This window comes from Stegodyphus dumicola, chromosome 4, assembly GCF_044657685.1.
Source record: "Stegodyphus dumicola isolate Sdum_Otavi_A_Nest chromosome 4, ASM4465768v1".
NCBI classification, from domain to species: domain Eukaryota; kingdom Metazoa; phylum Arthropoda; class Arachnida; order Araneae; family Eresidae; genus Stegodyphus; species Stegodyphus dumicola.
Genome location: NC_140771.1, coordinates 160,952,001 through 160,977,501, shown reverse-complemented (window position 1 = coordinate 160,977,501; position 25,501 = coordinate 160,952,001). Strand labels below are relative to the sequence as shown.

The following is a 25,501-nucleotide window of genomic DNA, read 5'->3' as shown; positions in this document are numbered from 1 at the left end:
TCATTAAAATCCAGTGTAGCTTGTGCGTCTGAAAGAAAGTCTATTCCTAGTATTAAGTGTGCTTGCAAATTCTTTACTATAAAAAACATCACCTTTACTTGTTCGTCCTTGATACGGATGTACAAAGGTACTTTACCTACGCACTTACATTGTTCTCCTTGCGCCGCTAATACTGTTGTATTATCCGCATTATATATGCGGTATTTGCGAAAATACTTTCTAAAAAAGACTTCTGCCACACAGGAACACTGCGCGCCGGTATCCAGGAGTGCGGTGGCCGGGATATTATTTACCAAGACTTCAATCTTCGGAAGAGTTAAATTTTTCACCATTACTGTATTTAACTTGTAGGAAGAGGGGTTTTCGTGGCCTTCGGATTTCCGCACCCTCTCGTCAGCAGAAATCCGTTTTAGTTTAAATTATTTTTTCTTTCGGTGCTTTCCTTCTTTCTCCACTGGCCTTGAGACTTTTTTCCTGGGTTGCTATTGAACTGTCGACGTTCGCCGGCTGTTTTTGAATGCTCGGGTTTCCTTGCCCACTGATTCGCTTTTTCTCCGTAGCCATGTGCTTGAGTTTGCTGTAGTCTTGGCGTACCAAATTGGTTTCGCTGTTGATATTGGCGTCTTCTTTCGACGTCCGCCGTTCTTCTACTTTCAAACTGGATTGCTAGCTCAAATAATTTTTCCAGTGTAGTCGGATTTCTCAATTCAATAAAGTCTTGCACTTGGGGTAGTAACCTCGGCAAAATCACTTGAATTATTTCAGGATCCGGACGGTTTCCATACAAGAGCTTGAAAACGTGAATTTTTCTTAAAATAAAACTGGAGAGGTTTTCCATTCTTTGTTGATATATACTGAAAAGTTCTGTTTCTAATTTCGCACGATCCCTTACAACAGGGAAGGCTTTTAGTAGGGCAGTCTTGAAATTTTCGTAGGTATAGGTGGGACTTCCTGCTTGACCCAAGAGACTTCTGCCGATACATTTGAACCAGTTAAGCGCTTGGCCCCTCAAAGCGCTGGTAGCTAAGGTAACTTTTTGAAACTCGTGCACGGGGTAGAGCATGAAGTGGTCATCCAATTTTTCCAAAAAACTGGTTACCTGTGAGTTTCCATTAAACGTTGCTTCTGGTTTCATCGAAGCGCGCATGGTCTGGACAATATACCCAAATCCTTCCAGGGCGGCAGCTGGCATTTCTGGATTCTGAGCTGTTTCTGCAGGCAGCACAGGTTCTTCTTGAAACTCGGCCATGGTTATTCTTCGTCGGGCGCCACTATCAGGTTCAATGTTTCTTCTAACCTTCTTCGGAAACATACAATGACCTGACTAGAACAGAGAGCTTACTAAAGCTATGTTCACTAATTGTAGTAAGTAGACAGGATACAGACGAAGGGTTAAAAACCCTTTATTTTTTTCTTTATATACAATGACTTCCGTACTTCGGAATACAATGACCCTCCACTCGGGGTCTAACTTAAAAGATATCAAAATAAAACTAAACTCTAATTTAACTTTAGAATAACACACGTGGAAGATTGGCCTTATAATAACAGGAAGCGTATGTAGCACAGAGACTGTGAACACTACAATACGTTTAATTTATCAAGAGGATTAAAACCTCTGGCCTGGAAGGCAAAGTAGCAACTGCGTAACTTCTAAGGTAAGCGGCCTGCTTCGAACTCACGGCTTCCTCTCTTCTGCTTGGCAAAAAGGCCACACTTAAATACTTGGCGTTCGCCAGACAACTTTGCATAAACTCCTTCACGCTTATAATTCTGGCCGGAAGTAGAAAATAAGAAGTGATAGTAAAGATTTAAAATAAAATAAACGTTAGTAAAACTTAAGATCCTTACAATGTGAATAACTGCCGTTAGATTTTTGACGTGTTCAGGCCCATGTCTGTGCCCTGGCCAACAAGTTCTCCAAATCTCATACCCATTAAGAACATCTGGCCATGGGTCGCCAAGAGACTGCCACGCCACCACTCGCTAGTCACCACAGTTGATGAACTCTGGCATAAAGTTGAAGCCGTATGGAATGAAGTACATATATCTATCATCCAAGCTCAGTTCTATTCACTGCAGAGCCGAATTACAGCTGTTATTGCTATTAGAGGTGGAAGCTCTGTATAGTGTGCGATGATTTTTTACACTCTGTGTACCCCAACCACTGACAAATATTATAATATCTTCCTTCCATTATAATGTGTGCGTACAATAAATATCTGCTTTTCTTCCTGGTACAGGAATTTTAATGTCCAGAAGTGTACTTCATCGAACCATTTTCACGAATTTCCTTTTGTTTATAAAACCGTTATTATGTAATGAGATGAAAGTATGTGATTTAACCGTTGTCATAAAGATAAAAGTTCATAATTATCTATAATTTCTTCGTAACATTAAGATATAAGTTAAATTGACGGCCAACAGTTATACACTCCATAATTCATTAGTAGGTAAAACCTGTTTACTAGTATCTTCTAAAGGATTTCATAGTATTTCATCGTGCCTACAGCTCCACAGAACAGGTTAAGGGCAAATTTGACATCCTATTCTTGATATTTCTGGGATCTTACATGCCGTCCTCTTAGGTATAGTGATTAAGAGTTTGTTGGTAGGAGACCCAATGGCTTCCAATGTATTCATAATCAAAACTGAAACCGAGCTGGGCAAACTCATTTTGTAACACCATGAGGTGCCCAACGACATGCTCAAGCCCTTCTCTCTTTGTAACGATAAAATCGTGGACTATATTCAGATTAGAAGAATTAGTCACGACAATAAAACAAAACCTAAATAGTTTTGTGAGCTCTACCTTGAAAAAATTTTAGATCCTGACATTGCACTTCTATATAACTCACCGGATTGTTAGCTTTCAGCTTTACTTTTTCACTTGTAGAAATGCTCAGTCTGTTGCCAGACCATCGATGACGAGGTTGGCAAGGAAAACAGTTTTTATTGCTATACTAAACTTGCAAGAAAGGATTTACAGGTTAATTCTTTTTTAGGGTCTGGTTCGCATGTAAATTATGTATTTTAAAAGGGATGCCGGGTTGTAATGTAAATTATAAGCGATCATATGTTAATAATACGATAATATGACAGAGAATGACAAATCAGGACATATAAAATACGGGTACAGGGACTAACAGAAACTGAAAGAACGTTTCCCTGAACACCTTTAGTTTTGTGTGTGCCACGGTGCATCCCTGTATTCGAATGCTGATTAAATATCTTTGCATTTTTAAAGACAAGTCAATAGCGAGCGTTATACATACTTGTTGATGTATGTATCTGTTTTCGTAAATTCTTTTACCAATTGAATTTTATCATTAATTAATTTCCCATTTACGTTCAATCACTACAAATATATATCGTCAGCACATCAGAAGTCGCGAATCTGCAGAAGCATTGTGTGGGAAAAAAGCGCTTTGTTACGTTTTTAATTTTTAATTAATTTTGAAAGAAAAAAGTATGAATTATCATTTTAACCGTTTCTGTTGTTATATGTTCTAAAACCAATCAAATCCAGTTTTAGATACATAAAATATGTTGTTAAGAAATATCTTTTAGGAATTAAATTATGATTATCAGTTGAATAAATTATAAGTTAAATATATTTTAAATTATATCAGTTAGATAGACTATTAAAAAGTTAGCGATCGCGTGTAAAGATATTTAATATATTAAAAAAGTATTTTACTTATTACAAGAATGTTACAAATCCTCAAAAAGTTATCACTCAGATATATCTTAAGTATACTTTAAATTTAATCAATTGGATATATGATTAAAAAAGTAAAGATTTAGATTAATGAAAAGTGCACTTATTGCTTTGAAATCTTTCAGCGTGTTAAGTTAGGCTATTTGAATATGTCAACGTATACAAGGAATACCTGCCTAAGGAAAGGGAGGTCTTCGTGAAAGACTTTATAAGGAAAATTGGCTCGTATTCACGGAGAAAACCCAACCATTAAGTTTGAATCTGTGTCGAGCTACCATTATATAACTGTTTTAATTACTCGTCCACTGTTGGAGCTTTCATTTTGTTAAGAAATTACACATTAATTCAATTTGAAAGATAAATCGGTGTACTCCTATTGGCAACATTCTCAGAATTGACTATTCGAGAGAATGTGTAGTGGGTAAATTAAAAGTACTCTGTTTCATCCAAAGTCAATGTTTGCCAAGTCACACAGATAATAAATATGCAGTAGCATAATATAAACCACAGCTCTCTAAGAATTTCGAAAGATTTGAATTATTAGTTAATTTATTATTTTCGATCTCTCAAAGTTTTAAACAAAGTTATGATTTTAAATGTAAAGAAAAAAGCGAGCAATGGATTCTACATAACAATCTTTCTACGGGGTCTCGAAGAATCTCTCGGATCATCAGTGGGCAAGACTCCTGCATAATTTTAGTTATAGCCGAGTTCGAAATATGGCGAACGGATTAGCCGCATGAGCGTCTTCGAATGTGTTTACCTAATGTAATACGAGCCAATTCCCCTAAGGTGTTCTACGAAGATAGCTTTCCTTTTAAGCAGACAGTTATTATGTACTTTGAAAAACAAACAAACTCTTTCGTTTCTAGTCTTGTTTAAAACATGATAAAACAGTCTAAAAAATGCTTCGAAAGAATGTTAACTACAAATGCGTAATTTAGGGTTACTAATGATGATGCTTTCAGTTTTCTCTATTATGAATGAAAACAGAAGATTGATAAAAATTGTACAAATCTATTTCAATGAGAAAAGATTATTTTATCGCCAAAGATGCCAAAAGCATATTTTTATCGCCAAAAGTGTTTGCACCTGATAATCGATTTGCGATTAGCGGCAAGCACTCGTGTTCAAAAGAAATGAGGATAGAAATTTACGTTTAAAATTTATAATCTTACCAATTGCTACTCGAAGTGTAAAAATTTCGCATTTACTATGATTTGCGAATACTTAAATAAATAATTAAAATTTTTATCATATATATATATATATTGTATAAACTTACTTCCCTTTTAATAGACATTGTGGAGAATTTAATGAAGTTTTAAAATTGTTCCAATTTAAAATGAAAAAATGAAAATATCCATCTTAACGAAAATTGAAAACCCTGAAAACTGTGATGCAGAAAGTAAGTAAATATTTCCTTATAAAAAATTAATTTCCTTATAAAAAAATTATAAATATTATTTTTAGATTTCTCTGAAAATGTTCAAATCAATACTAGCTGCTAGCTCAGCTAGTATTGATTTAGCACGCATTCAGCTTGACAAATTACGCATGCCACAGCGCAAAGCTGCTTTCTAATTATAAGAAATTGTACGAAATCGTCTAATTAATATTTTTTATCACTTTTATTTTAAAATAGGATGACGAATAGCTTGTTTTACTACCTGTAAAGATTTCAGAATTTTATAACATATTTTTAATTGTTGTAATTTTAATGTTCCAAAAAGTAATTAATGTTTCAAAATATTACATATCAAAATAACACTTAGAAAATCAATTTTTGAAATGAAATGCTAAGAAAAATGTATATAAAATTACAAAATGAAAGAAACTTGGAAAATATATTGCAGATTTGATTGTAAATAATTTTAACATCAGTTAATCCTTAAATGCTATTATTTGCAAAGTAAATTCAAAAGAAAAAAAAAAAGAGATTCATAAAATTAGTACCAAATGCAAATTCTTCAGGAATGAGAAGGAAATAAAAAATTAGCATTTATAAAATCGAAGAAGACTTCTATTATAAGCCTAATTTCTTTGCAAGCTTGCAAACTCTTCTGCTTGCAGTCATATCGTAGCATAAAAGAAAATACAGAAAATAGGCTAATTAGTATTTGTTTATAATTTTTGTTTAAGCTTATAAAGTTAATCTTTCGTTTCATTTAAGTCATATTTGTTTAATAGCATTTGTTAATAGTCTATGAGTATGTTTGATATGTTTGAGTATGTTTGATAGCCTATGAAAATTCAAAATTTCTATAATAAATACATTTGAATATTGGAAATTTAAAATAATTTGCAGTCGGAAAGATCGCCTGATTTTTTGAAAATTCGACAAATGTAGTCAATTAAGGTAAAAATTTAATATAGTGTTATTAAAAATATATTATGCTTTATCTGATAATGAAAATAGTAAAATGCAGATTTTTTACGTTGTTCATTAGGCAAATAATCGACAAAAAATTAATTGAATTAAATAATAATAAAGTCGGTTCGCTGTGCAGCTTTTCAGTGTCCGGATAACATATGGTTCAAATTTTGTAGCTTTAGGTCTATACTCACTCCAGGATTTTATTCTTCATTTTTTATTTAAATAGATCTTGCCGTTCGTGATAGTCAGAAACAAACTGACACATAGCGCATGATATTTAGCATTAGGTCTCAAAATAATCTCCATTAACATCCAGCACCCTTTACCAACCTCACTGCAGCTGTGCTATGGCTTGGAGATAAAATTCGGAGGTCTTATACGCAAGAGAGAGCGTGCTGAAAATCTGCTTCATTGTCGTAAGTTTCCCATGGAGGTGGTTATTAAGAGAATTTAAAAATGTGATAATTCGTGGATGCTAGATTCAGCAAGCGCATTGTCTCTCAAGCCAAGTCACTAAATACTATCCCTGGTCGGTTTTGCCACTAGTGGTCTCACACTGTAGTGGAGGTACAGCGTACTCTTGTAGTTAATCAACGCTGGCTGCTTCTGCTGCAATACATGTTGCAGCTGCTGCGAATACAGATACTCAGTGATGGTGTAGCCTGGTGGTAATAGCTTGGAATACAACATTTTCCTACTAGTCCAACAGATACAGAACATAATCTTGAGTGCGTGCAGAGGTAGTCTTGAGGCGCAGGATTACGTGATAATAACCAATGTCTAATCCGCATAAGAGTATCATACTGGACACACGTTTCGTCATTTTTGAGCATTCATCCAAATATGGGCGCTGAGACAGCAAACAAACTGTCACTTATTGTTCCTGGTTGGTTGACGACAATAGGTGAAGTACCCACTTGCTCACCTTCTCTCAGTGGTGCGGATGACGTCTGACTGTTGCCTTGGAAGCGTTCGGTAAGTTTACCACACGTTTTATTGCCGTCCACCTCTGTGGCTGCCTCTATGGCTACCAAATTTTGTGGTCGCTGAAGAATCCCGAGGTTGTGAAACCAACGCCTCGCCTACCATATAATTACAGCAGCATCTCCAAATGCTGACATTTTCAGTTATTTGATGTGGCTGCTGAAAGGCGCATCTTAAATATATACTACAAATAACCTGGAAAGAATGCTTCTGTACCTCCTGGAAAGAATGTAACCTGGAAAGAATGCTCCGGTCCTCTTTGACACTGTACAACCTGTGATTGTTTTATACGCGCAATTTGCCTATATTAGGGCAGATCAACGGTTACTCTAACCCTCCATCGCTTTTCCATGGGATAAATCACTTCCTTTCCTCTCTCTGAATCCTTCATCAAACAAGGCATCAAGAACGGCAAGAACGTTTTTGTTATTATCTTGTATAAAGCCCAATCTTCATTTGCTTAATAGTATATTACCTAATGAATTATATAGTTTACCTATTTAATAATAATACGAAAAACAACACTTAAGAAAGAATTAAAATAATTGAGGATGAATATTGAAATTTTTATTTATAGAATTAGAATCATCTCCAGAATATTTCAAAAAATGCTGCGATATGTCTCCAGTAAGGACAAAATTCTTCTCTGTTGCCACACAGCTGTTGATAATTCTCTTTTTGGTTGGAGCAATGTATGGAATTTTTGAAAGGATGATTTTTCCTGGAAGTGAGTTATTTGCTTTGCTTTTATTAGGGATATCAGCACATGGAGGTGGCGTTATAGTCAGCTGCTTCAAACTGCCACCTCTAATGGGTAAGTTAAATGATTTTGCTGTTAAAATGCTTAAAAATAGTTCAATAGGCCTTTTTTTTAATAAGCGCACTTTAACAGTATCTTATCTTTCAGAGCATTAAAATTGCTAATATCGTTAAAAATTCAAGAGTCAACATTTTTTTTTTTTTTTAATTGGAAGGAAAATTGTTTTCTCGTGCACCGCAAATTATCATACGAGGCTTATAAAGTTCTAGATAATTTACGCGTCTTTAACTACTAGAACTTCAGAGGAGTGTCTAGCGACTATTCGTTGGTCTTCTTACAACTATAAACTATGAGTCCAAGGACTAGGGCTTAAGATAGAAAATAAGGAACTAAACTAATTCTAATAAACTTAACTTTAGCCAAAGATGTATAACAATAACTAATCGTGTTGGCCCGTAATAAAACCTTACCGGCAAGTCCTAACAGGCACGTAAGACTGCGGCCGAACGTAGTAAGAAAGGCTTAAAGCACCGACGTGGCTCAAAGGCAGAACACGCTGTACTGAGATTTTCTGAGCTCTTCTACGGAAGTAACTGAACTTCCCATTAAATACTGAGTCTACTTCATTTACATAAAACGGGATACTGAAATCTTATTCTGTGAGGTATAGGAGGGAAACAAGAATTTAAAGGAAAGGGTTCAAAATTAAAACTAACTATTAGAAAATTAAAATAATCCCTACAGACTTATAAAATGTAAGTAAAGGTAAACACATGAACTTTAAATAATACAAAAATGTCAAACATCTATGATTCAAGAAATAAAATGCATAGAAAATAATTTAAAGTATTTAAAATAAGAGTTATTAAATAAGTCATTAAAAGGAAGATAAACCGAAGGGAGAAAAACAAATTCATGACATTTCAGTGGCCAATTAATTCCAGTCTACATTTTAATGAATTTCTTACGTAATTAAGCGAAGAGCAATTAAAAAGTAAGTGTTTACTGAACGCCGAGATCCCAACAGTACAAACTGGAATACGTCACCTTAAACCGTTTAAGATAAATATTAAACTTTCCTCTCCTAAACAAAAATTGCGTAGCTTTAAAATTGAGCAATAAGTCTTTATTTTTTCTTTCAAAGAGGGTTGGAAAGAACATTATTGTAATATCTACTCTTCTCCAGAATATCTCCAAAAGATTGCTGTATATTAACAGTAATATCACACCATGATGAAGTAATTTTAGGGACGCGGTGAAGAGAGAGAATCGGTGCAGATTGATTAAATGGAAACATTTCTATCCTACCTTTAAGTATCCACTTAATTTTCTAATACGAAACTGATGGTGCTCAATTCCAACAACATCCTCATAGATGACATACGCAGAACCTACTAATTCGACCTTTAGAATAAAAATCATTCATTTGTGGTGAAGAATGTCGTTGGTCCAAAATTATAGTTTAAAATTATAATTGTTTGAAGTAACATTATGTCAGCTTTGCTTAAAAACAATTAAATTAATTCTAAGAACCTAAACAGTTAGGCTGTCAATCTTAAGATAATAATGTTTATTTCTTATGTATCTACAACTATACATTTTAAAATAATAATTATCAAAAATCTTCTAACTGACATTAAAAGTCAATAAATTTAAGATGAATATATATATTTGGATAGCTAACTAAAGTAGTTATAACAACGCTAATATAATATAGAGAAAAAATAGAATAAATTTGCTTTTTTCTATTCTTTACTTCCAATGATTGAAACTCTCTTAATAACTAAATACAGTTTACAGAAAGTTGAAATGCAGTAAAGGAAAAGACGGGATTTAAGGAACGTTTTCCATCCCGTGGAATTCCTTCAATTCTTTAGCAGTTTTTCAGTACTTTCAAAAAAAGAATTAAATAAGCTAAAAGGTTTATATTAAGAAATACCTTCTCACGTGCGCTGCTTATGAGAAGAATTACACTGCCAACGGTGACTTAAACGAATATGTTTCCTTTGCCCATTGAATTAGGAACTCTTCAGACTTGAGGGCATAAATAAATCAAAATAAAAATGAGAGCAGTTTGATATATGAAAGGAAAGCCAATTTTAAGGTCGAGTTAGGCAAAATTTTACATTAGATGTATATTAATCATACATTGGGTAGAATAAAAATACAAAGAAAGCAAAAGGTTCGAATAAACCGGTACTAAGTCACGCGCTAAAGATGTTGTTATTAAGCGGTAAGAATTAATAGTAAATTTTAACTTCATATCCCTTAGAAAAAGCAAATCAGTGCAAAAACGCAAAACAATCAAAGCAGTGAAAACAGCCCCTGCATAAAATTGTGAAGAGTGGTGCATAAAAGTAAAAAATCTTAGAAAGGTAATTTTGCATTTCTTGTAACATCTTCATCTGGAAAAATATAAGAAATATAGCCTGCTTTTGAACTAATTCACCTTATTAAATTATTCAGTGGATAGCTCAGAAATAGGCTTATATTTCTCAATTTCTAGGAATCTCCACTGCTGATAAAGATGTCACGCGAAATACAAAATAACCTTTTTAAGATTTTTACTTTTGTACTGTAACAGCACGGCAGACGTATGTCCTTAGAGAACTTCTCGTTCTCTTGGGAACGAACCCCGATGTTCCGATGAAAGTGATCAAGAAAAACTCATTAAGGACTCCATCCCTTTGGCGGTATTTCCGTTGACTAATCTTGTAAGAAAAAAAAAATTGCTTTTGTTTGAGAAAGGTCGACAGAATAAGACGCGTTCGAGCGTCTAAAAAGCTGATGTCGTTCCCTTTCTGTAATAATGCTGTAATGTTATTTTTTAATTAACAAAAAAGTCTATGTTAAGTTTTTTAAATAAATCTAAAAAAAGATAATTTTTTCCATACAGGAAGCTCGGCGACGTTACAGTACATCGCTATTCTCACTTTTATGCAGAGGTTGTTTTCACTGCTTTGATAGTTTTTCGTTTTTATTCTATGTTTACTGTTTTACATGGAATATGAATTTAAAATTTACTGATAATTCTGATTTTTATTATAAATAATATTAAGAAGAAGAAGCCTGAAAGATTTCAGATCTTAACGGTCGCCCAAAGGTTTTTTACGCTCTTGCTGAGCTCGCGGTTTACCAGTCTGCTGTTACAGTCATTCCCTGCTAACCCAATTTTTTTTCCTTTCTTTTTTTTTTTTCTTTTTTTTTCCTTAAGCCTTTCTAGCTTTTACATTCCGAAATAAGGCAAAATTTTAAACAGTCTTTTCGAATTTCGATCAGAAATTCAAATTTTCCTCCGTGATTCAAAATTTGAATTACAAAATTGTTTATTTAGTAAATTACGGTTGACGAGTTTAGCATATATTTAGCTGATATTTTTGGAAAATTAAATGACTTAAATTTAGGATTAGAAGGTCAGCGTGTTAATTTGTTTACCATTAGAGATATAATAAATGCAATAATAAGAAAATTCGAGCTAATAATCAAAGAATTGAATAAAAATATTTTAAGCATTTTACCACATTTAGAAAGTTTTCTAATCGAAAATAATTTGAAAATAAAAGAAGAATTAGCATCCGACATTAAAAATCATTGTTTTTCATTGATAAATATTTTCAACGTGTATTTTTCCGAGAATTGTGAAAAAGAAAATTGGGTTAGAAATCCATTTGGTTCAAGTGTACCTGAAATTTTATCTCGTGAAGAAAAAGAACAACTGATATAAATTTTGATAGAATTCTAACTAAAGATTTCAAAAGTAGCACACTTGTTAACTTTTGGCTGAACTGAAAAAAAATAATTTAAAGGCATTTCAAATAAAGCTATTAAATTTTTATTGCCTTTGTGCACAACCTATTCGTGTGAACAAGGATTTACTTCTATGTTATATTTAAAAAATAAATACAGAACAAAATTAAAAGTGATGTGGGATTCTCACTTGTGTATTTCTCAGTTACTGTAGAAAGTGAAGAATCTTAAGAACTGCTAAGCGAATAATCGCTTAAGTTCGTGTGACAAGAAACAACAAGATGTAAGGGTGACTAACCCTTTATTATTTCAATAAGATTTAACAGAACTCCGTCTTAGAGTGTACAATAAAAGCCGACACTTGGGCTTGAACTTAAGAGACTAAGAAATAAACTAAAACTAATTTAAACTTTAAAAAAAAAAAAAAAAAAGGATATAGCCGAAACTATCAAAGTTTTAATGTAGTTGGCCCTTAAACACGAGATGACTGCGAAGCTATCAAAGGCCTGAATACGTCCGAGCGTAATAACAGCTTTGAGAAACAGCAGCCAAAAGGCAGACGCGCGAAAATCAGAAACTCTGATTCTCTCTAACTCAGCAAATAGAACTTCGCCGTTAAATACCGCTCTTCCTCATTATGTATTCAGAGTGATTCTAAAACTACGTTCTGGCCGGAAGTAGTAAGTTGCAGTTAAGAATTTGACAGGAAAAGAACTTTAACTTAGAACTTAACTGTTAATAAAATTAACACAATCCTTACAGTGGATCCTAATTTACGGTTAAAACTAAGTGAAATAAGACCAGATATAAAGAAATTTATCTTTCCTTAAACAGGCCCAAATTTCGCACTAAATTTTAAAATTAAAGTATTATAACTTAATCCAAATGTTTTATGTGTGCATATTTAATACAAATAGACAATAGGTTGTGCAAATGGCAATATATATCTATATATTTAATATTTCTATTTAGAAATTGAAAAATAATCATTGTAAAATGTAGTGGTGGTACTAAAGTTTTTCAGTTTTTGTTTAGATGGTACGTGTTAGTCAAAAGGTTGAGAACCGCTGGTCTAAAGTATTCCCAGGAAGACCAACTTTAGAGTAGCCCGTGTATTTTCCTTCAGTCGGCAGGCTAGCGGAAGCAGGTCAAATTCTTAGAATTCTATTCGTAAACTCTTCATAGTAAAACTGCTTGCCACTCAAAATCTACATTAATCCTGTTTCGAGTGGACCTTGGAACAAAAAAGAGGCAGAAACCAAATAATTAAATTAAACAGAATTTCGTTTGTAAAGCCAACCCCGAACCAACATAAATATAAAATTTCGAAATTTTACAGCGCATTCATTTTTACACTTAACTAACTATATTTACAGTTGATTATCTGGAGACGAATTAACCAGGCCCTATTTTTTTTTAAAAAGCCAAGTTTGTTTACTGCTAGTCGATGGAAGAATTACTAGAAAGTGTATCGGCTAACAACAATAGTTGCAAATAATATCATATTAGTATTTGGAAGTATTTTTATGTAGTTTATGAACCATTTTTTATGTAATTCATTTGTAAGACTATGGAATGTAAATATTATTAAATCATTCGTTAAAAATAAATGTACAGCTTTTAATCTTTATTCTACACTGACTCTTATAGAAATTAGTACATTGAATTATATAGAGTAGTGTAAGCAAAAACAAACAGCATGCGTACCGTGAAATGAGGAAAAAATAGAAAGAGAGATAACTTTATATAATATATATATTTCTATTATTCTGATTTAATTTACGTAATTAGAAGAAATTATTCTCCAGATCAAACCAGTAGCTAGTGCAAGTAAAATATTATTACTTTTTATTCCTGTTAATTATAATGTGAGTTATTTATATTTCCTTTGTTAGTTTTTATGCCTTTAGATTACTTGTGATTTTGAATTAACCGTAGATGTCATCTTCGATTGTCCCATCATAGTTAATCGAGAGTTGTGTGTAATAAAATTCTTCTGTAGCAATTAATCCTCAGACAAACAAAAATTATTTAAAGAAATGTGTAAAAAATATTTTTGACAAATTCATTACAAAGATTAAATAATATGAAATATAATTTCATGAATTAAAGAATTCAAACTTGTCGAGTATTACTGCTACTTTCACTATTCTGGTGTGTTTCTTCAGTGTTGTTTTTGTTATCAATTTCCGACTTCTCTAATAAAATTTTCCATAGGAAATAGCTTTTTGTTTTTTATTACACCCTCCTATGCACAAGTCATACCATTTAGTCACATGCGTCATGATAAAATGAGTAAATTACATACATCTTTAAAAAGCATTTTTTTTTTTTTTCAAAAAAAATATATAGTTATCAAATGATGAGAAATCAGTGATGATACTTACCTATCAAATGATAAGTTTCAGTATCTTCTGCCTGCAGTTTTGTTGGAGCACAGTTCAGCTTTATCAGAACGGGGTTATTTCTGTGAATACAGTAGAAGTTGCAATGCTTTACACGTAAATCAATATACTTGGACGAAAGACTTGGAGTGGGGTTAGCAAAATATTTTACCATGTCTCCGGCATGGACGAAGAGGAAGATGTGTCATTAACGAGATTTTCATTGCAGCAATATTTCAGAAGTTTCTAGGAATTCTAAATTGAGATGTAAATTAGTGCGAGTATAAATTTGGACTCCGAAAAACAAACGTTGTGGGTTTTGTTCAAACACTCGGATGTGCTAAAGACCTTTTGGATACACTAGATGTTCCCTTAGTCTGGATTGTTAAGGATCTACGGATTTATCCTACTTATGTAAAGCCACATTATCAGGTTCAATGTTTCTTCTAACCTTCTTCGGAAACATACAAGGCCCTGACTAAGAACAGAGAGCTTACTAAAGCTATGTTCACTAATTGTAGTAAGTAGACAGGATACAGACGAAGGGTATACAAAACCCTTTATTTTTTCTTTATGTACAATGACTTCCGTACTTTGGAATACAATGACCCTCCACTCGGGGTCTAACTTAAAAGATATCAAAATAAAACTAAACTCTAATTTAACTTTAGAATAACACACGTGGAAGATTGGCCTTATAATAACAGGAAGCGTATGTAGCACAGAGACTGTGAACACTACAATACGTTTAATTTATTAAGAGGATTAAAACCTCTGGCCTGGAAGGCAAATAGCAACTGCGTAACTTCTAAGGTAAGCGGCCTGCTTCGAACTCACTGCTTCCTCTCTTTCGCTTGGCAAAAAGGCCACACTTAAATACTTGGCGTTCGCCAGACAAACTTTGCATAAAATCCTTAACGCTTATAATTCTGGCCGGAAGTAGAAAATAAGAAGTGATAGTAAAGATTTAAAATAAAATAAACGTTAGTAAAACTTAAGATCCTTACAACATTACAACCAATTTTTACAAATCTCAGAAAAATGGATGATTGCTAAAATGTCTTTTATAAATGAGAATTTAATTTTATAGACAGGTTTAAAGTAAACTAGTAAATAAGAGTGTTTCAAGCATTTTATATGTACAAACAGCTGAGGATAAACGGCTGTGGAAAAAATAAGAGCAAATTTTGTTTATTCAATAAAAGTTTCAATAAATTTTTTATGCCCTCGAAATCTTCGAGGGCATAAAAACAGTTCACGAGCAAACATGTACGTCCCTTTTTTTTTCAGGAGCAAAAATTGTTTGGTTTCTAAAGAAGAGGGACATGTGGGTTGATCGTCCACAAAATCTATAAGAAATTACGATTGGAAGTTTTTTAAGCGAAAATTGCACATTTTTTCCAACTGAGCTTATGAAGGAAATATAGTTATTCTTTGCATTTTATTAAACAGTCTATTTTGTGTAACGAGTAAAAGTTTTGTTTCGCATATTTGAGCTTAAATTGCATTTTTATTCTTTCTGTAAAATACATTACAAGGTTTGATTTTTTCCAATGCCGTAAAAGGTTACTAATATTCGAAAAACAATTTATCAGTGTTCCTTTATTTAAATGATTTTACAATGATAAGCTTATCTCCCTATGAAGATAAAAATATTCTGCTGTAGAGTAAAAACAAAATATTAAGAATTATTTAAGTCTTCTTTGATTTTATACATTTTGCAGAATGTTTAATTTAGAAGTTATTTTATATCATAATTGTTTCATTACTCAAAAGTTCAATATTCTTTTCAGGTATGTTGCTTGTTGGTATCCTATTCCGAAATCTTCCTTTTGTGCCATATCATGAAAATATATCTATAATGTGGTCTACAACTTTAAGGTAAAGAAAGACGAATTATGTAACAAATTTTGAACATAGCTAAGTTATTTAATATTTGAAAGTAAATTATCATATAAGTTCATTGTCATAAAATAAATTCTCTTTAGAAGTTAGTGTTAGAAATAATAATTATAATTAAATATTATTATCTAATGAGAACAAAATTACTTCATCTTCCAAGGAAGGTCTCCCAGCCTCGAATTCTCTATTTTCCTCAAAAAAAAAAAAAAAATATATATATATATATATATATGTGAATTTACTCATTTAGAAAACAAAATAATAATAAAAATGAGCTGCTAATATTCTACTTATAATAAAAATGGGGTTAAACATGGAGTTTTGATCGCCACTAACGTGCCTTCTGAAGAAAAATTTTTAAATATCCCGAAATCAATAAAACATCATCAAAATATAGTCAGATTTATATAATTTTCTATTTCCTGTTTTCCGTATTCTCGCTGAATAAGCCCCAACCTTAATTTTTACCTCTAATTTTTTCGTTTTGGAGCTGTGAAAGCAACTAAAATGAAAACAGTACTTAGACACGCATTTGAGACAAAATGTTTGTCATCGGTCAGAAGAAGCATATTTTCTGTATTTAGCACCTCTTATTCAGTGTCACAGTCAGCACCACTACAGTCGTTGCTCGCATTACTAGAATTACTATCGCTAGTTCATTCTGCTTTTCTACCTTCCCATGTTGAATTCATCTACATCAAAATAACGTGCTCCAGCTCGGTTTTCTTTTTCTCGTAGAACCGATAGCTTGCAATTTAAAATGGGCATCGTATCTAAATCGTGTGCCCAATAATTCCCTTCAAACGACCTGCAACCACAGCTAAACTTGTACAATTTTATGCAACGTTCTTTAACACGTTCTTGTTATGCTTGTTTTGCTTGTTTCAGCAGTTTTCAACAAAATGGCAGTAAGGAAACCATGCATAGGGAATCCCAATTAACGTTCACCCAACAACGATGGATTTTATATTCAATTGCTGATTGCTCAAATGCGCTAATGCTATGTTTCAAGCCTCTCTTTTCAAAGATGAAAATCAGGGAGTTGCTTATACACGCGAATAATTAGAATTATATTCGAGTGTATAAGCACCCTTCCCTGATTTTCATGTGTATTTTTAGGAAAAAAAGTGCGGCTTAATCAAAAGAGAACACGGAACATCGATTTTGCAGTTAATTTTTGGTTTACATTAATGTACTTCTAAACAGTGCTTAAATTGCGACGGAGCAAACCGGAGCCCAGCTCCGGCACTTCTCAATTTTAAAAATAAATTATAGTTTTAGCCGGAGTGTACCGGAGCCCTAAGATGAGCTACGGTACTTCTTTTTATAAAACTGAAGCACAATTTCAAGGAGGGAAAATTTAGAATTCCTAACGTTTCAGTTTAACAATAAGCAGACTTTGCAATACTCTATTTTCTTAGAAATAGGAGCTCATGAGAACATGAGACGTTCAAGTAAAGTCCCCTCACTCACATGCGGAAACCTTTCCCTTTAAGAAGGGCAGTAAATTTGGCCGAGTTTGTGGCCCACAAGCGGCCGAGCAATAAAGTCGCTGAACACTGGTAGTTCGGTCCAAGGTTCGAATCCCGCGAACGGGCTGGCTGCATGGGTGTTTTCGTGGTTTTCCCCATGTGTAACGTGTATACGAGCCAGTTTCCCTTAGAAAGTCCTCCACGAAGGCATCCCTCCTCTTAGGCAGATAGCCCTCGAGGCTTTGCCGTAATTAAATAACCTAACCTAACCTTGGGCGAGTGTATTTAGGAACGCGTAAATTTCTCGCCGTGCTATTGTATCTAGTATATTATTATCGATGGTTACAGTTAGTTATCCTCGCAGGAAGGAAAATTTGTGTTCTTAAATGTGCTTTAAGTGACAGCGAGTACAATAAGAGTGAAATACTGAGATAAACTGCTCAAGCACGTCCTATACATCGTCTTCCCGCAGTTTCCACTAATGTAACCAAACACAGGGGGGCGAAAAGTGTAACCAGCAACTTTACATTCATCCTTAGGAGTTAGATTGAGGACTCATTTTACCCCTGACACACATCCGTTTGATGGCTATAATTATATCAGCAGAGAGACGCGGTCAAAGAGAACGTTCTCTCTCACTAAGATTCCCCTTATTTTTTGTTTCCACCCACTCATACCCTAACGCCCTCATTCTGATTTGCCCTGTTTTTAGCATTATCTGAATTTTCACCAGCTATACTTTAATAATATTTAATTTTTATGATAAAAGAACTTTTCCCTCCTACGATTAGAGCTTAAATTGGGCCGGAGCTGACAGGATTCCGGCTCCGGTGCTTCTTAGTTTTTGTGATAAATCATAATTCTAGCTGGAGCGTACCAGAGCCCTAAATAAGAAGGCTGCGGCACTTGTTTTAGGTAATTGAATAACAATTTCAGTAGAAATTTAATCTCGAAAATTTTATTTTTAACAATAAAATTATATTAAAAATCGCTTATTAAATTTTAATTTATCTCTTTACATTTAATTTAATTTTAAATACTTAATTATTTTAATTTTTAATTATTTCAATAAATAATAATTAATTTATTATCTATCAATTATCAATTAAATTATAATTCATTAATTATATATAATCATTGATTAAATAACAATTAATAAACATTGATTAAATAGCTATTAATTAATTTGATAATAATTGACTATTGAATTTTAAAATTATTAATGAGTTTAATAGTCGTTTTATTTATTTACTCTTGTTCCTATTTGCTGAAGGTCTTCCATAGGACTCCGGCACTTCTAATTTTAGAAATTAAGCCCTGCTTCTAAATTAGCAAAAAATATTGTTTTATTTGCAATAGTTTCATTATTTTATCGAAAACGCTTCCTAACTTTTACAACAAAACTACAGTCTACATTTGCTCAAAATAAATTGCAGTTATTTAAACTGATTCAGGGCACAGTTACAGTTCTACACATTCGAAATGAAGCCTATTAGGTTAAAAATTAATTGGTAAATTCCAGTGGATGAAACAAAAGAGAACAAAGAAAAAAAAATGTTTAGTCAGCGAAGACAAATTTGCTCTCCGGATTCACTGGCTTTTTTTTTTTTTTTTTTTTTTTTCTCACAGTGACTAAGTTCTCTATAAGTTTCGCTTTGCGAAACATTGCAATCTATTCTTTGAAGTTCATTGTAATCAGATTCTTTATACTTTCTCTATGAAATTTTTAGTACATTCATTTAAATGCAAAGTGCTTTTTTTGTGAGGAGGGGAGTACTTAGCGACCTTTGTTTGCCACATTTTTTTAAATGGCCCTTATTAAATTGGTAGCTCAATTGCACATATAAATAAATAAATGCCCAAATATACTGTGTACATACTTTTTATTTAAATTACAGACATTTTATGTAAATTCACTTCAAATAGATGCACATTTTATTTTATCTATAGTTACGAAGAATCACGCTCTAGGACCCTCGACTTTATTTAGCATGCACTCTTGCTCCTTGTTCGTAATACTTTCACTCGTTTTAATAGAGCAGAGAGATGCGCTCAACTTTCTGTTATGTCTTCCTGTACGCTTAGATGCAGGTAAGCTGCTCTATTTATGTCTAAGGCTAAAAAATTTCATTTAAATCAACCCAGTTATCTTATTAATTTTACTTCCACTTTCATCAATTACTTTAAATTTTCTGCTATTTCAAATTACCTAATCAGGAAAAGATTTCCTTTTGAAGCGATGTCTTTGCTAACAATTAATGAGGCAAGGTTTTGATAATTTTGTGCTCTATATTTGTTTTAACTTGAACTTGTATTCAGAGCTGTTTTTCTACCCACGAGTTAGTGGAGTTTATATTCCTGTTAAATTTTCAGTTTAAATAACCGTTAAATCAATATGTACATATATATTTTTATTCAAATTTTTTATCTTGAATTATGCTACTTCTAATTTGAAGTCAGACAAGATGAAGAGTCATCCGTCAGTCTTTTAAGGTTTCTTTAATAATTTTTATATTTTCACTGAAAAGTAAAGAAATTGTATCTTTGTTCAACAGAACAACAGCTAATTGCTGTAACTGGGGAAAAATACTGGAATTACCAGGAGAAAGAAGAACTCTAAGTTCTTGAAGATATTTCCGGCAAAATATCTAGGCGAGCTTTTAACAAAAAAAACTAAAGGATCTCTATTAAAGAACGAAGATGAGAGCTTCATTTCCAAACGCAGACAATATACAATTTTGGAGTTACTCAAGCGTGTTATTGAAACATTTGAAATGTAAAATATTAATTTGCAGTATTTAAAACAATGCAAAAAACACCTTAGGTTACAAAATGCTCTTTAAATTAGCATAACCCTAGTAGCAAAGACAGTGAGGCAAAAGGTTTGAGACTGTTTGTCAATTTAACAAGCAACTAATTCGTAATATTTATTAACTTCGTTTACAAAAAAATGAAAGTCTAATTATAGTGAAGTGTAAAACGTTTAGAAATAGCTAGCAGAAAAGACAGGCTATGACATAGAAATGGAGTTGGATTAAATAAAAATTTCTGATAAGTAAAACTATAAAATATGTTAGTGTTTTCTGATTGTTTTATAACATTTTTTAATTTAAATATTGGTATTATTATTATAATTATTATTTATTTTTTCATTCAAATTATAACTGTAAATTGTACTTAAAAAAGATTAAAAATTCGATTTTTTCTCTTCTTGACTATTTTTATTAGTAATTCCATTTCTTTCCTAAGCTGAGTAGGGATTTAACGTTTCGAAGAATAAGAGTAGATTGGATTGTTTAATTTAAACAAAGTACATTATAACTATCTGTCGAATCTCCAAACCCATTTTCATCAAGAGCTCTTGATTGGAAGGAATCTAAAAATCTCCCACTCCCTCTTCTCCTACCATCACCCTCTCGAGAGGAATTTTAGCTGAGCAAATATTAAGTGTTCTCATTTTGCAAAGACACTGGAATCACAAGTGCACATACCTTATCCTGGATTACTTCAGTGACCCAATAGCATTGAAATCGTCTAGCCTGTACCATCATCATACCATCGAAACTTATTAGATTTAGTAAATACACCTATCCCTCGATTTACATGGTACTCGTTTTACACGGTTTAAATATTAACGAATTTTAAAAACTTGGTAAAAATGCATATTCGGCTGCATATACGCAAATACATATATTTGAAGTCATTTTTGAATCTCATTCCTTTGGTAACACTGGTGGCAACAACAAGGAAGGAGATTCTGCGTATGAACTAGTGCAGTATCAGTATTTTAGCAGCAAAGCTTAAATCATTTTTATATACATATTTGAATGTTTACTGGTAAGTTTTCAAAATTTATATCTTTTGTGGTATTTTTATAATTTAGTAAATATTTTAAAGTTTTATAATGCCAAAAGATTTGGAAAAAAATCAAATGAAAAGAAAAATTAGAAACAAAAATTAAAATATTAAATCGTCTACGTAATAGAGAAAGAGTAACAGATGTTGCTAAATTTTATTTCACGAATGAAGCCACAATGAAGACAGAAAAAAAAATGAAGACTGGAATTTGCAGCAGTAGGAGCGCAATTTTCATGTGTAAGAGATGATACAATGGAAAACATGGAAAAGGCATTAGTGATATGGATAAAAGACCAAAATCAAAAACGTATTTCAATTGATACTAATGCTATTACAAACAAGAAACTTTAAAGATTTATAAAGCACTTAAAAATCAGCTTCCGTCGACTTCGTCAGATGAAAAAAAAAAGGTATTTTTGTCCTCAAGTCATGGTTGGATTGAGAGATTTACACAAAGATATTATGGAAACACGTTATGGTTTCATAACATGTTTGTCCCAGATGCCAAAAATTATTTAAGTAAAAAGAGATTACCTTTTAAAAGGCTCTCTATTAATTGATAATGCACCTGGTCATCCTCAAGATTTACAACACGAAAATGTATAAGTTGTTTTTTTACCAAAGAATACAACTTCTTTATTACAGCCGTTAGATCAAGGAATAAAGTCGGCTTTTAAGGCATTGTATATCAAACAAACCTCCAGGTATATTTTAGAATAAATAGAGAATCATGAATCTCTTACTCTTATGGATGCTTAGAAGAAATTTACAATCTTAGATCATATTAAGCACGTTGGACTGTCATATACTCAGATTAAACAATTGACCCTCAACACATGCTGGAAAGCAATATGTCAGGATGCTGCTAAAGATGAGAATCATAGATTACCATTAGAGCATGACTGTTCTCAGATCACTAATTTGGCCCAAACCATAGGAGGAGAGGGTTTGAGGATTTAACTCAGGCAGATATTGAAAAAATTATGGCTAACTAAATGGGGATGAGTTAGTTAACATGATTCATGAAACAAATAAACATGATGAAGACAATGATTCTGATGAAAAGCAATCTGAACCAGTTGCGTTCGCAGCAAGAGTCATCAACGTAGGACTTGGAATTGGAAAGAAAATTAGGTAACCATTTTTTACAATATGACGCGAATGTTGAACGAGCTCTCCGATTCCGTCGGGAGCTTAGTAAGTGCTTAAATCAATATGAGGAAGTTTACAAAGATTTAGGATAAAAACCTAGGTAATTGTTAATTACGGATTTCACTATAAAGTCTTGTCGATCTGAGATCTTCCCTAATTCGTCAAACACTGAAGCAGAATCTTATCAAGAACGTTCAAATAATTGAAGTGACATCATACCAATCAAGAAGAAAAGACTAATAGTTTGTAGAGTTGCGCGCCTCTCCAACTTGCACGCAACCAAGAGGTGACTGTTGAAACTGGAAAATAGACAGAGTCTTTCGAAGGGTTTAAGTCCCTTTTTATTCAACTTAAGAAATTACAATTGCGTACTCTTGACGCTCACAAACTACGCCGACCCGGCGGTAAAATAAGAATAAGAACCTGAAAAGAAATAATAACAAGTCTCTAACTACGAGGCTCTCTAAAAGTAACTAACCTCACCGCGTTTTACAATACCGCTGCTAATTCAGCAAACTTTGAATATCACGTTGAACGATTAACAATTCTCCGAGGCAAGCACACAGGCCGAAACGCGGGGTTCTTCAATTTCTGGCTAACTACCTCCGCGCTCGTGAAGTAAGAACAGCACACCTCGAACTCGTTTCCTTTCTATTTAACTCAGAATACTTCCGCTGATAATTTGAATCCTTGCGCGTTCTACTAAAATTTACATACTCTGGCATTGGCAGTTCCAGGGGAAAGTAAGGCTTGACAGGAAAGATAGTTTAAACTTAAAATAAATGTTAGTTAAAATAAATATAAACCCTACAAGTTCATAAAAGTGATGACAGTGATTAAACTTATAATAATTTTTTAATGAACTTATATTTTCCTGATGTAAAATAAATTAAATGTAGACTTCTATTACCTACATATATTTGTTATTTTATGAACGAAGTATAACTTTTTTATTTTATGATGTCTTACTTTGGTTTTATGTAAATAAATAACTAAATTATGAACATTTAGTGTGTTTTTCGTTTTACACGGTTTTACATAGCAAAATCCAAGATTTCGATTTACACAGTTTTGTGCGGAACCTATCTTCCGTGTAAATCGAAGGATAGGTGTATTCGCAATATATTTGAATGAAGAAGATTGTGCTTATTTTGGGAATAATTCGTTAAGTTATCCGAAATTCTGTTGTTTTGGTATCGTAAAAACTAGCAAACTTTTTATGTTCTTCCTCCATATTACGATAATCTACTAAACTTTATCTAGCCATCCAATACAGTATATAAAGGCAAAGATCTAATTCAGAATACAATTTTATTTTAAGAGTTCTACTTAAAACTTTGCTATGCTTTTTACTGTAGGGATATTTCTCTTGCAATTATTCTTCTGAAGGCTGGAATGGGACTGGATGCGCAGAAATTGATGGAATTGAAGCTGATCGTTTTCAAACTGTCATTCATCCCTTGCCTTGTTGAAGCAGTGAGTTCTGCAGTCTTCACGCACTACCTACTGGGATTGCCGTGGATATGGGCACTAATGCTAGGGTACGTATGCTCTGAGTGAAACAATATTCGTTCAAACTTCTTCATTTCTTCATTTTACTTAGGACATATTAAAATATATGATATTTAAGATATAGTATTAAAAGAAATTCTAGATTTTATAGAAAAGTATTTGGGTAAGTAATTAATTATGTTATAACAGTAGACAGCTACTCTGCTGAAGACAATAATATTTTCATAGATAACTTCTAAAAAAGGAAGGGTGAAAAAATATAAGAATTATCAAATCTGAATGAGCTGAAAGAGATATCAGTTACGTTATTAAGAATTTTTATCAGGTTTATTCTTTTTAATAACGCGCAGTATCTTAACAGGTAAGGCAATTTGCCTGTCGAAAGATCCTTTTAAATATACTGGTTTTCAGGAAATTTAATAGTTCTTTTGATAAATATTTAGAATTCGGCAATTGAAAGCTGTTTCGCGTTATATCATAGAACTGTCATATAAAGAAAAAGAGCAAACGAAAGAATTAAAGTGTTAAATCTATAATATAATACGACAAAAGCAGTGTGTCATCGGTCATCGTGAAGTTTTGTGTTCCCATTCTGCAAATTCAGTCAGAGAACTTAGCGACAAAAGAAAAGTATGTTGCCACTCACAACAGGTTTGTCTTTCGAAATTTAATTAACAAATTCAGGGATTTAAAATAATTGTTTTGCTTCGTCCAAATTAAAATATTTTAATCTTTCACACGGTAGTGTTGTCTTAGTAAAGCATAACGTATTTAATTTTCTTTCAGATTTATTCTGTTATTAATTGACAAACTAAGCAATTAAAAAACAATAAACCCAGATTCATTTTAATTATTTTTAATTACTAACTGGATTTTTCTAGCTGGATCTATTAAAATCATCTATAAAAAGAAGAGTTTATATATGTGTGTGTGTGTAATTCATACAAATCCACAGTTTTCTGGTCTTGATGAAATTTTGTACATTTGACCTCCAAACTGGTAATTTAGATTTAGTGGTTCGTTTGTAATTGTCATATATTGGTCCTTTTTATTGATATTCAATATGTATTTTAGCTCTTGTTTTCTAAAAAAAAAAAAAAAAAAAAAAAAACTTCTATTAGTGATGCTTTTGTTCCTCCATTTGCGACGACGCTATCGACGCACGCAGGAATCTGACTCATATTTGTGAAAGTAGTTCCTTTTAATATTATTTTCAGAATCCTGAAGCGCTCGCTTTAAAGCCAAATGGAACAAAAGAAAGGCGAAGGCATCACCATACTTGATATCATGTTTACTTGAAAATATTCTGTTAGGTTTCCAGATAATTTACACGATATATAACGTAATTTAATGTTAGTTTTAGAGCCGCTCAAAAGGTATAGTGGTTAGGGAAGCTTGACTGCGGTATCGAAGGGCCTGGAATCCCGGAGAAGGCATGGTTTTAACTGTCCGTTCCCTTCATAGAAGGCGATAGTGGCCCACCTATTAGGTGCCTCCATAATAAAGAGTCTAAATAATTATAAATAGTTCCTGGTAAGGGGAACCTTAAAACGTATAAATGCCTACTACGAGCATTAGGTACCTAGTGAGTAGGCAACATCTAATTACCCCAGTTACTCCTTTTCTAATTAA

At 32.7% G+C, this 25,501-nt stretch overlaps 1 protein-coding gene across 1 annotated transcript in view; it reads left to right on the top strand.

Moving 5' to 3' along the window:
- Positions 1–4,816: 4,816 nt before the first annotated feature.
- Positions 4,817–25,501, top strand: part of LOC118194752 (sodium/hydrogen exchanger 9B2-like) — a 66,191-nt gene continuing 45,506 nt past the window's right edge. Inside the window, exons 1-4 of the mRNA XM_085815702.1 lie at positions 4,817–5,129; positions 7,660–7,896; positions 15,767–15,854; positions 23,716–23,898. Of these exons, the coding sequence (XP_085671828.1) occupies positions 5,075–5,129; positions 7,660–7,896; positions 15,767–15,854; positions 23,716–23,898 (563 nt within the window). The 5' untranslated portion in view covers positions 4,817–5,074. The remainder of the gene's footprint in view (positions 5,130–7,659; positions 7,897–15,766; positions 15,855–23,715; positions 23,899–25,501) is intronic.